Raw genomic sequence first — 13616 nt, 5'->3', positions numbered from 1 at the left:
AAAAACAACAACAAAAACAACAAAACACTATTGTGGCCACATATGTCTCTTTCCTTCTCACTGCAAGAATAAAATGTCTCTATGTTCTTTGTAGCCATGGAGAAGAGGTGACAAGGGTGCTTAAAATGCACTTTGATATGAGAAACTACTTCTTTCTTCTGTCATCTATTTTTGAATCCCCTTCTTGGATTTTCACATTCTAGTTCCTTTGTTGAGAGTCTAGAAAGGTGTCAAGGTTGGCAAAATATATAGAATTTTCTATATAAATGTAGCAGGCATCTTCCAGACTATCAGGATGGGGATATAATAGAGCTGCAACGTCCTTCCTCCAACCAGCTAAAAAGAATAATTTTGTGACTTGCTTTGTCTACCAAATTGATGGAAGTCTATACCCAATTTCTCTCTTTGACTTGAAGGGGATGGGTCTTTGACCTGGCTGAGCAATAGTGTTATCCCAGTCTCCTGGTTCCCAGGGGTGCTGTACTGAAGTGTGTCCCTCTTCCTCTTGGAACAGCACTTTTTAAAACACTGTATGCCACTGTCTGTGAGACCTCTTCACTTTTGGCCTTTCTCCCTAGGAAGGACTATAGTGTTTGTTGCTCATCTTCAGCCCTGAGCACCACTTCTACATGCAACATAACATCCTGACTTTCCTCCCTTTGAGGCATATGTCCCTCATCTCTTATTATACCAGAGGTTAGGGAGTGGCCTTGCAGTGGTATGCTGGTAAAGGTTTAATAGCTGGTCCTCCAGCAGGAAATAAGCCCTGATTTGTAGCATTTGCCAATTTCTGTCGTGGAAGCATTCTGCCGTGGCTGACTTCAGGCTACCAACATGACTTGGAGTTGGGAAGAAAGGTGTAAGGTGAGCCATGTGAGCAGATTCCAGTACATCATTGCCTTTGGGAACAGGGACTTGGGGTCTTCATTCAGGACTGCCAGACTCAAGGATGAAGCCATTTGCTGTTTCCATCGAGCTCCTCAGTTACTCCTGCCTATGTGTCTCAGCTGGGCTCACTCTGCTGGCTCAGTCACCTAGACTCCAGTCCAGGTCAAGACAACTCCCTAGTGCTCTGTGTTTGTCTCTTCTGTTGGCTACAAATGTGTGTTCCCTGGTTTGATCTTAATTTTGTTATGTTTTTGCTCTGCTTTGATGTCTTCAGAAGAACCTCTTTAAAATTAGTTTCATGCACTGATCTGAAACTGATGGTATGTAGAGATTGTGTCTTATCCAGAAAGTTTCTTATGACTGATGGAAGGTAGCTGAGATTCCTCATTCTGCAGTTCTGTTAACAGTGTTTTCTTTCTCCCACAGCTGACAGGCCTGTCAGAGTATACGCCGATGGAATATTTGACCTCTTCCACTCGGGTCACGCAAGGGCCCTTATGCAAGCAAAAACACTGTTTCCCAACAGCTACTTGTTGGTAGGAGGTAAGAAGTGCATTTTCTTTTTGTCTAGAAAACTCTTTTATAATATGCTTTCTGAAAAGAGCCCCTTTCAGTTCCATCAGTAAAATCTCACATTGTTAATGCTTCCAATTCAGCCCATACTGGTTCTCTTGTTCAATGCCTGAAATTTAAAATGATGTTTGAAAAACCATAGGGGAAGTTACATCATGGGATTGTATAACCCTGATCCTCAGAGAGAGATGGACTGATAGTACTACTAAGGGTAAATGCTTCATGTTTTCCATTAGTTCCTTTCTCCTAGTGTTTAAGGCTTGATCCAAATTATGTTTCTAAAATTTTCTAGAGGGATAAGAGAAGCAATATTATTCTGATTTCAAATCTCAAAGAACTGAAGGGAGTTAGGATGATGAAGAACAAACAAGGTCATTATCTATTTCTTTCGTGTGACCCACAGCACTTAGGACAATGTTGTGCTAACACTAGTGGCTTGTAACAGCCCCACTTAGTTGAATTTGTGGCAGTGTGTTAAAGACATGGAGATTTATATACTGAGGTAATCTTGGTTCACAATGAAGGGACCAATTTACTCGCTAAGTCCATGCAAAGAGAAGGATCATTAGATGTGGATTGAAATTTTCCTCCTCCAGGAGGCCTAACTATTTCAATACGGCTAAAATGGAGAGTACCTGACTCGGAAGACCTGTATCTCACTTGTGTAGCTTCTGGAAGGAGCATATTCATTCAGAGTAATCAGTTTTTGTGGCATATAAACTAGGCACCATCACATCTTACACCTCTACTGGGAGAAAAAAAAGTACTGGTAAGAGACTACATAACTGTTTTTTAAAGCATTTTGTTACCTTCTGCAATTAAAAACCACTTGTTGTTTGTTTGTTTGTTTGAGGCGGAATCTCACTCTGTCACCCAGACTGGAGTGCAGTGGCACAATCTTGACTCACTGCAACCTCCACCTCCTGGGTTCGAGCAATTCTCCCACCTCAGCTTCCTGAGTAGCTGGGATTACAGGCACGCGCCACCAAACCCAGCTAATTTTTATATTTTTAGTAGAGATGGGGTTTCACCATGTTGTCCAGGCTGGTCTCGAACTCCTGACCTCAGGTGATCAACCTGCCTCAGCCTCCCAAAGTGCTGGCATTACAGGCATGAGCCGCCGTGCCCAGCCAAAAACCACTTGTTGGACATTTAAGAGGAACTCTTCTGCAGATTTTGCCAAGGATGGTGACCACAGGACCATTGAATGGAGTTCTTTCCAGAAGGATGAAATGGTGAAAGGCAATGATTACTGGGCAAGTCATGCAGAGGGAACCCAAAACAGGCAGAGAACCCAACCCTTGCTTACCTCCCTTTAGCCTGAAAACCATTCCTTGAGAGAGCACTACCACCTGGAATCTGGTCCTAGGCTACTGGGGCCCTGGAGAGACCTCTGCTGTGTTTGGGCTTTGGTCATTTGGGTGGCCTAAGTTTGGAGGTGGTTAGGTGTGGGTCACAGTTAACAGGAACACTAGCTGTGGCCCTGTGTTATCACAACCAAGGTAAGATCAAAGGAAATGTGTAGCTTTCAGTATGTTCTTGTAAATTGGAGAAGGCAGTCAGTTAATATCAGTAGCTCTCTAAGTCGTTAGGCAACAGTGATTTAACTGATTCACTGAATGATTTCTTCATTCAACAACTTTTTTTTTTTTGAGATGGAGTCTTGCTCTGTCACCCAGGCTGTAGTGCAGTGGCACGATCTCGGCTCACTGCAACCTCTGCCTCCCAGGTTCAAGTGATTCTCCTGCCTCAGCTTCCCAAGTAGCTGGGATTATAGGCACGTGCCACCATGACTGGCTAATTTTTGTATTTTTAGTAGAGACGGGGTTTCACCATGTTGATCAGGCTGGTCTCGAACGCCTGACCTCATGATCCACCTGCCTCGGCCTCCCAAAGTGCTGGATTACAGGCACATGCCACCACGCCTGGCTAATTTTTTGTATTTTTAGTAGAAATGGTGTTTCATCATGTTGGCCAGGCTGGTCTCAAACTCCTGGCCTTAGGTGATCCACCTGCCTCGGCCTCCCAAAATGCTAGGATTACAGGCATGAGCCACCGCTCCCGGCCCCTTCATCTAACAACTCTTTATTGAACTCTTACTATGTGCCAGGCATTTTTCTATACACTGGGGTTGCAGCCATGAACAAAATAGACTGTCTATGTCCTCAGAGAACTTGGAGTCTGAGGGAAAGGCAGTCATTGCCCACTAAACAAGTAAATATGTAGTAATGGTACTATGAAGAAATATAGGATAAGAGAAAAGAGTGACTGGGTGGAGGAAGGAGGGATGTTTTAGGTATAAAGGTCAGGGAAGACCTCTCTGAGGAGGTGACATTTGTGCAGAGACCTGAATAAAATAAAAGCACTCAAAAGCCAGAACATCCGGTCTTCCTTGTGCAGGGTTCTCACCAGTCAAGACGACAGTGTGGGGCAAGCAGAGAAGACATGGTGACGTGTTAGTTTTTTGATTTGTGTATCTTAAGGAGGCTTTCCATAAAAGCACAGATGATTCAATACTCAGAGAAATTAATATGGGCAGAAGTTTGGAGCCAAGAAATAAAGCAGAATAAAAGGAGAAAAATTTCAGTAAGAAATCCTGGACTTTTTAGCAGCTATAGCAAAGGGAGCCACACAGTCATTCTATCACTCTCAAAATCTAGAAGCTGAATTGTGCCATCAGGAAGAACTAGTTTTTCCTGCCTGAGTTCTGAGATAACTGTTTCAGAGGGTCACTGTGTAAGGGGCATTGAGTAATCCAAAGAACAATGTCCTCTATAGCAGGTTTACAAAGAAATTCAGATATTCCCTCAATGGCTATTACATGGGTTGTAGAAGCCAAGGGCATATTGAACTACTAGGATGACCACAAGACCGTATCCTTTGGTAAGTGACAGGGACTGGAGTACAGAAAGAAAATAAAACAATACAACACGAAGCTATAAAGAAATAGTACGGGCCGGGCGCGGTGGCTCAAGCCTGTAATCCCAGCACTTTGGGAGGCCGAGATGGGTGGATCACGAGGTCAGGAGATCGAGACCATCCTGAGCTACACGGTGAAACCCCGTCTCTACTAAAAAAAATACAAAAAACTAGCCGGGCGAGATGGCGGGCGCCTGTAGTCCCAGCTACTCGGGAGGCTGAGGCAGGAGAATGGCGTAAACCCGGGAGGCGGAGCTTGCAGTGAGCCGAGATCGCGCCACTGCACTCCAGCCTGGGCGACAGAGCTAGACTCCGTCTCCAAAAAAAAAAAAAAAAAAATAGTACGTAGACTTCTGGGAACAGTGGTGACAGAGTAAGAGTGGTGAAAGCTGGGCATGGTGGTGCATGTCTGAGGTGCCAGCTACCCAGGAGACTGAGGCAAGAGGATCACCTGGGCCCAGGAGTTCAAGGGTATAGTGAGCTATGATCGTACCTGTACATAGCTATTGCACTCCAGCCTGCACAACACAGTGAGACTTCATCTCTAAAACAAACAAACAAGAAAAACACCAACCATGGGCAACACAAACAATAATAATTTCAGTGTGTTCTTTTCTTTGTAGATTTCTTATTCTTATTATCTCATATAAAATAATCGAATGGTAATACTATGAAATATCTTCTAACCACTCTGTTAATAAAATTCAGTGACATCCTGGTGGGCGCAGTGGCTCGCACCTGTAATCCCAGCACTTTGGGAGGCTGAGGTGGGTGAATTATCTGAGGTCAGGAGTTTGAGACCAGCCTGGCCAACGTGGTGAAACCCCGTCTCTACTAAAAATCCAACAAAAAATTAGCCTGGCATGGTGGTGCACGCCTGTAGCCCCAGCTACTCAGGAGGCTGAGGCAAGAGGATCGCTTGAACCCGGGAGGTGGAGGTTGCAGTGAGCCGAGTTCGTGCCACTGCACTCCAGCCTGGACCACCGAGTGAGATTCTGTCTAAAAAAAAAAAGAAAAATTCAGTGACATCCTATATTTCATATGTCTCCATTAATTTAATATTTGATCCCAAGTCTGTTAAATGGAATCTCTAACCTCCTGTGTATAGGCAGACTGCTATGGGGGCATGGTATAAGAGCTCAAATCCCAAGAGTGGCATTGCTGTCAGGGTGTGATTTCCCAAATGGTGAATGCCTTTTGGTAAAATTGTAAACAAAACAAAGTGAATCTTCCTTGATGTACATAGTAATTGCCTTCCTCTAAAATTCTGTGTCTATCATAACTGTTGCAGAAATACTTTGTGATTGTATGCAAAACAAAGGCAGATTCTAGACTCAAATAATTCTATTTTTCTAAGTTTTTTATTTAATCATTTTTTTTTTAAAGATAGCATCTTGCTCTGTCTCCCAGGCTGAAGTGCAATGGAGCGATCACAGCTCACTGCAGCCTCAAACTCCTGGGCTCAAGCGATCCTCCCATCTTAGCCTCCCAAGTAGCTGGGACTACAGGCACATGCCACCATACCTGGCTAATTTTTTTGTTTTTGGTTTTTGTAGAGATGGGATTTCGCTATGTTGCCCAGGCTGGTCTCAAACTCTTGGGCTCAAGTGATCCTCTGGCCTAGGCCTCCCAAAATGCTGGGACTACAGGCATGAGCTAGCACACTCAAGCTCAAATAATTTTAAATGTTATGCAGGGACTTTCAGAAATCTTGCAGGATGTGGGAAAATTCTCATGTGGAGCTGCCACATGCATTGCAAGATGTCTAGCTTCATTGGCCCCTGCCCACTAAATGCTGGTAGCTGCCTCCAACCATTATGACAACTGAAGATGGCCCACAGATTTCCAAAATGCTTCCTAGCGGATGATGAAATCCTTGTTGAGGACCACTGTCTTAGACTAGGAGTCTTGAAATTTTGTTCCCCACAATCTCTAAAAGGAATTTTGAAAAAACTGTATACCTTCTTATACAGCTTAAAGTAGACGTCTAAAATTTAGATATCAGGCTGGGTGTGGTGACTCCCGCCTGTAATCCTGGCACTTTTTGAGGCCGAGGCAGGCAGATCACAAGAGGTCAGGAGTTCTAAACCAGCCTGGCCAACATGGCAAAACCCTGTCTCTACTAAAAATACAAAAATTAGCTGGGTATGGTGGCAGGCACCTGTAATCCCAGATACTCAGGAGGTTGAGGCACTAGAATCGCTGAACCTGGGAGGTGGAGGTTTCAGGGAGCCGAGATCGCACCACTGCACTCCAGCTTGAGTGACAGAGCGAGACGCCATCTCAAATAAATAAATAAATAAAATAAGTAAATAAAATTTAGGTATATGCTTCTTAATTTAAGTAGTTATAAAAGATGTAATTTCTGGAATATTGTAAGTATTAACCTTTTTACAAATTCATAAACTTTATTTTTTAGAGAAATTTTAGGTTCATGGCAAAATTGAATGGAAAGTACATAGAATTCCTGTATACTCCTTTCCTGCACAGGCACAACCTTCCCTGCTATGAATATCCTGCCCCAGCCTGATGCATTTGTTACAATCCATTAACCTACATTGACACATCGTTACCACCTAAAGTCCATAGTTTACATTAGGGTTCACTCTTAACGTTATACCTTCTATGGGTTTGGATAACATTTTACATTGTCCAAACTCATAGCTATATTGTATAATGACAGGTATCCACAATGATAGTATCATACAGATAATATTTTTACTGCCCTAAAATTCCTCTATGCTCTACCTATTCATCTCTTCCTCCCTGTAACCCCTGACAACCACTGTTCTTTTTAGTATAGTTTACTTTTTGTAGAACATCATATAATTTGCATTATACAGCATGTAGTTTTTTCAGATGGGCTTATTTTACTTCATAAAATTCAATTAATATTCCTCAATGTCTTTTCATGGCTTGCTAGCTCATTTCTTTTTGGTGCTGAATAATGTTCCATTGTCTGGATGTACCACAGTGTATCCATTCATCTGCCGAAGGACATCTTAGTGGCTTTCACATTTTGGAAAATATAAATAAAGTTGCTATAAGCATCCGTGTGCAGGTTTTTGTATGGACATACATTTTCAGTTCATTCGGATAAATACCAAGGAGTGTGATTGCTAGATTGCATGGTAGGAATATGCTCAGTTTTGTAAGAAACTGCCAAACTGTTTTCCAAAATGGCTGTACCAGGAGCGGGTATAGCCCAGAGGTAAAGCATTCGACTGCAGATTGAAGTGGCTGTACCATTTTACCTTCCTACCAGCAATAAATGAGAGCTCCTATTGCTTCATGTCCTTGCCAGCATTTGGTGGTATCAATGTTTTCAATTTTTGCCATTCTAATAGGTGTATAGTAGGTTGTTTTAATTTTTAATTTCCTACTGACATATGATATTGAACATTTTTCGTGTGTTTCCTGGCCATCTGTAGATCTTCTTTGGAGAGGTACCTGTTAAGGTCTTTAGTACATTTTTAAAAATCCAGCTGTTTGTTTTCTTATTGTTGAGTTTTAGAGTTCTTTGTATATTTTGGGTAACAGTCCTTTATCAGTTGTATCATTTTAAAGTAATTTCTCCCAGTCTATGTCTTTTTTTTTCGAGACAGAGTTTCACTCTGTTGCCTGGGCTGAAGTGCAGTGGCACGATCTTGGCTTACTACAACCTCTGCCTCCCAGGTTCAAGCGATTCTTGTGCCTCAGCCTCCCGAGTAGCTGGGATTACAGACATGTGCCACCACACCTGGCTAATTTTTGTATTTTTAATAGAGAAGGAGTTTCACCATGTTGTCCAGGCCGGTCTTGAACTCCTGATCTCAGGTGATCCGCCCACCTCGACCTCCCAAAGTGCTGGGACTACAGGCGTGAGCCACCGCGCCCGGCCCCCAGTCTATGCCTTGTTTCCTCATTCTCCTAACATAGTCTCTTGCAGAACAGGAGTTTTTAATTTTAATGAAGTCCACCTTATCAATTGTTTCTGTCATGGTTCATGCCTTTGGTGTTATATCTAAAAAGTCATCACCATACCCAGAAGAAACCAATCTGGGTTTTCTTCTGTAGAGTTTTATAGTTTGGTATTTTACATTTACATATAGTTTGGCATTTACATTTGATTTTTGTGAAGGATGTAAGCTTATGTCTAGGTTAATTTTTTCTTTTTTTTTTTTTGCATGTGAATGTCCATTTGTTCCAGCACCATTTGTTGAAAGGTTTATGTTTGCTTGCCTTTGCTCCTTTGTCAAAGATTGGTTCTCTATATATTTGTCTGGGTCTATTTCTGGGCTTTCTGTCTGTTCCATTGATGTATTTGTCTGTTCTTTTTGCCAGTACCACACTGTCTTGATTATTGTAGCTTTATAGTAAGTTTTGAAGTCAGATAGTGTCAGGTTTCTGACATTTTCTTCTCCTTCAATATCAAGTTGGTTTTTCTAGATCTTTTTCCTTTCCATATAAACTTTTATTTTTATTTTTATGTATTTTTTAAGAGAGAGGGTCTTGCTCTGTCACTCTGAGGCCCTGCTTGAGCTCCTGGAGGTAAAAGTCACAAAAGTATTTGTCCCCATGGCTTCTTGAACTCTTAGACTTGTCCACACTGAGGTGCCAGCGATTTGTCAGTTTAAATTTTCCTATCCCAGCACTGGTTCCTGGGGAGGTAGCTCTGTTTGTGGGTTTCTGCTTTAGTAAGCTAATATTCTCTCTATCTGCCTGTTTCTCTCTCCAATTTTGGGAGTAGTGGTTTGCCCTGTAACCTCAGTTCTCTGAAGGATCTAAGAAGAGTTGTAGATTTGTCAATTTGTTCAGTTTTTACTTGTTGTCAGGGCTGAGTGGCCACTTTTAAGCTCCTTACATACCAGACTGGAAACCAGAAATTCAATATTGACATTTTAAAACAAAATTGTGGGCTGGGCACAATGGCTCATGCCTGTCATCCCAGCACTTTGGGAGGCCGAGATGGGTGGATCACTTGAGGTCAAGAGTTCGAGACCAGACCAGCCTGGCCAACATGATGAAACCCCATCTCTACTAAAAATACAAAAATACTAGCCGGGCGTGGTGGCATGCACCTGTAGTTCCAGCTACTCGGGAGGCTGAGGCAGGAGAATTGCTTGAACCCAGGAAGCGGAGGTTGCCATGAGCTGAGATTGCACCACTGGACTCCAGCCTGGGTGACACAGCAAGACTCTGTCTCCAATAAATAAATAAATACATAAATAAAAAACAAAATTGTTACCCAAACACTTTAACGCATCTATTGGCATCTAAATACTGTAATGCTTTGAACCATCATCATAAATTTACAAAACATATAACAAGTTATTTTTTAACTTTTAAATATTTATACATTTCATTTTTTCTCCTCAAACTTATATTTTTATTCTGCTTCTTTCCCATATTTTTTCCTAATGGGATATGTTTTAATGTTTGCAAATCTTTTAGCGATCACTGTATCATACTTCTCTGAAACAAAAATATGTATATAAATTAGAGCATAACTAACCAAAGCGCCACATTATATATACTTTGATAAATAATTAATAACCTAAACATAAATTTGGACAGCAATGTATCTCTTAATGAGATGAATAGTATGTACCTGCAGATGTACTTACGGATGAATATAACTCACTGCTAAAATTAACATCAATTTTTTTCCCAATTTTACTTTTTATAGTTATAAGTGCTGAAATATGTTGTCCATGCAAATGTGTAGATAGAATGGAAGGAGTTTGTTACAGTGATGCCACTCAATTCTTTGAACTTCTGAGTTATTTATCAAAAATAACAACATAATTTATTACTATTATTGCCATCAAAAGTAATTTTAATGGTCTATTGAGTGACAATTTGTTAATATCCTCCTTCAAATTTGTTGCAAGCAATGGATTAGAAATGACCTGACCTGCAAAAGGATTTGTTGCCAAGCTATTAGAATCATTTGCTTTTTCTCTTTCTGGGAATTCTAACAAAAGGCTATATCAAGACTTATTAAATGACTCTTAATTATATCCCTTATTGTTTTACTTGAAAGCAACTTATTCAACTAGATATAGCCAGAAAGGGTTGGGGAAATGGTAATATTAGTAATTTAATTATGCCATTGCCAATCAAGTAATTTTTGATAAAATGTTTTTATCGTTTGCTTACAACCTTTTTTAAAAAACAAAATCTCAGGGCTACAGTTTTAGATTACTAACTTTGCAGAAAACACCATCCAACCGAATGGCAAAACCAGTCCTCATTGTCAAACCTACTAAAAACCTACAAACCAAGAAAATGTCTTTTCAATTCAAATGCATTAATATATTTTCAGTTCAAATGTATTAATGTATTTTCAGTTCAAAAGTATTAATGTATTTCAAGAAGCTTTATAAAAAACACTGGGAAATAAATGATAGAATGGATTGTGTAAAATAGAATCAGTCAAGATTAAAATAATGTAGATCTAATATAATAAATTATAAACAAGACAAGACAGTAAATCGATTCACTTAATTTGTAGTAATGCAATGTAATTTATAGATAAAATTATGTGATATTTATAGGAAGAAGCATATGATTTTTAAAAGGCATGTTATTCCTTCTCTAAATATTGGCACGTGTGTGTGTGTGTGTGTGTGTGTGTGTATCAAATTGTAGTGTTTGCCTTTTGGAAATAATCAAATAAATATGAAAAACAGAAATAGTTATCTTTAGTAGATACCATGACTACACTTTTCCTATATATTTAAAGATAGAAAGGGGGCATATATTATTCAAAAGTAATTGGTCTGGAGGCAGATAATAATTTGATTTTTTGTTATAAAGAGGTAGAAAATAAACATAGAGAATGAGATGAATTAGGATGACTTGTAAATAGAATAAATATCTTATGATGTAAGTTGATAACACAGGTTTTTAACTTCCTTTTTAAATAATGCATATGAAGTCTGTAAAAAATTATGTGAATGTTTTACCCATGTATCTATTCCAATGTATCTCAAAAAATTTGATAATTCTAGAAAATATTCTAGTCACATTTCTAAGAAGCAGCAGTACCAGCCTATATAGCTTTGGTTTATTGAAGTGATTTTAAAGTAAATAGCTGGAAAAAAAATGCTTACTCTTAACTACAAGAGAAAAGCCATTTTTAGGATTCAATACAAGTGTTAAGAATAGCTGAAAAAATGCTTACCCTTAACTACATGAAAAAGCCATTTTTTTTAGCATTCAATATTTCTTTCCAGTGCTCCTTTTGCTTTGAGTTCTTGGGCCTTATCCCTAAAGATCCATGTGTTCTTTGACAATAGTTGGGAGAAGAAGAGGCAAAGTTGTTAGGCAAAAATTTGCGTTATTCTCCACTCTACTATATTGAGTTTCTAACACTAGGCTTCACCTGTAACAGAAATGTGTGTAAGACAGGGAAAGACAGGAAGCTTTCATAGGTTCATGGTGCTTTGAATGGTCACTAACTGAGATTTCCATTTGGTTTGCCCTGAAGGCTAAATCGCCCTCCACCCCTTCCAATGCAACATATTAAGGTTTGGGTGGTGCCTTTCTTTTGTAAAGTGGAGTAAGCATGGCTTTGGACCCAGAGACTTTCTTGACCTAGTTAATATTAGGAAAGTGAACCATTGGAAGTTGAATCTGGACATTGATTCATTTAAAACTACCTGTTCATGGGTACCTTTTGAAAAGTCTTTGCGCCTGGGTGAGGTGGCTCACACCTGTAATCCAACACTTTGGGAGGCCGAATGGGTGGATCATGAGGTCAGGAGTTCGAGACCAGCCTGACCAACGTGGTGAAACCCCGTCTCTACTAGAAATACAAAAATTAGCCAGGTGTGGTAGCACACGCCTGTAATCTCATCTACTTTGGAGGCTGAGGCAGGAGAATTGCTTGAACCTGGGAGGTGGAGGTTGCAGTGAGCCGAGATCGCACCACTGCACTCCAGCCTAGGCAATAGAGTGAGACTCCATCTCAAAAAAAGAAAAGAAAAGAAAAGTCTTTGTGTGTCCATGAGGGTATATGTATCCTAGTTTAAGGAGACCTTTATCTTAGACTATCTTTCTGGAGTATGACAAACCAACCAACTTAATGGCAGACAATTCTATACTGAGGAAAGTTAGGGAGCTGTTCAAGAATAGATGTCCTGTGTTGTTGGTTGAAAGGCTAGTTCTTGATAACTGTATGTGTGGTCAACATGTAAAATGCTTACAGTGAGTTAAATGGATCTGTCATATTAACTAGGGTCCCCTTTACATATGCAGGTAGCTTTGCTATAGGAGTTCCCCTGGGTGGAGCAAAGACTTCACTCATGAAACCACTTTGGTCAGGGCAAGTATAGGGACAGGTATTTGGTAGAAATACTAGGTATTTGTCAGAAATCATTTATTAAAAGACCAGAAACTGTGATAACTGGAGGTACTATAGTCTATTTCTCAACCTTAGGCAGTAAAAGACACCACAATTGTCATGGTTTTGCACTATGATTATAACACCTGCACTTTTTTTTTTTTTTTTTTTTGAGATGGAGTCTCACTCTGTTGCCCAGGCTGGAGTGCAGTAGCATGATCTTGGTTCACTGCAACCTCCACCTCCTGGGTTCAAGCAATCCTCCCACCTCAGCCACCCCAGTAACTGGGATTACAAGCATGTACCACCACACCTCCCTTTTCTTTACAAAAGAAAGTTAATTTTTCTATTTTTAGTAGAGACAGGGTTTCACCATGTTGGCCAGGATGGTCTCGAACTACTTACCTCAAGTGATCTGCCCACCTCGGCCTCCCAAAGTGCTGGGATTACAGGCGTGAGCCACCGCACCCAGCCCAATACCTGCACTTCTAATTTTTTAAGCATGTAGCCAGTAACAATTTGAAAATTCTTCTGTGCAAGCTTATCTTGTTGGCATTATTTTAGTGAATTGAGACTCTCCACTTGTAAAGCTCTTTTTTCCACCACTTTAATTTGCAAGTTTGTGTCATTTAAAAACAGGCCAAAGAATTAAAATTAAAATTAAATTTATACTAGAGTGTTTTTTTCTCTAAAAAAATTTTTAAAGAGTCACCAAATAGCCACCTCTGCTTCGCAGGAGGGCAATAAAAATAACAACAGTAAACATACTACTACTACTATAGAAGACATAAAGATTACTCTACAAACTTGGATTTTTTTTTTTATTATTATTATACTTTAAGTTCTAGGGTACATGTGCATAACGTGCAGGTTTGTTACATATGTATACTTGTGCCTTATTATATTT

General features: G+C 40.1%; 1 protein-coding gene across 3 annotated transcripts in view; it reads left to right on the top strand.

Annotated features, from left to right (window-relative positions):
• PCYT1B (phosphate cytidylyltransferase 1, choline, beta) overlaps positions 1–13616 on the top strand; it is a 126596-nt gene that overhangs the window by 78021 nt on the left and 34959 nt on the right. For all 3 annotated transcript variants that reach the window (XM_011935126.1, XM_011935128.1, XM_011935127.1), the window contains exon 3: positions 1315–1431. In XM_011935126.1, coding sequence (XP_011790516.1) covers positions 1315–1431 — 117 coding nt within the window. The remainder of the gene's footprint in view (positions 1–1314; positions 1432–13616) is intronic.

Source organism: Colobus angolensis, unplaced genomic scaffold (assembly GCF_000951035.1).
Source record: "Colobus angolensis palliatus isolate OR3802 unplaced genomic scaffold, Cang.pa_1.0 Scaffold140, whole genome shotgun sequence".
NCBI lineage: Eukaryota > Metazoa > Chordata > Mammalia > Primates > Cercopithecidae > Colobus > Colobus angolensis.
Note: the sequence above shows the minus strand (reverse complement) of the source record. Positions and strands in the feature narration are given on the sequence as shown.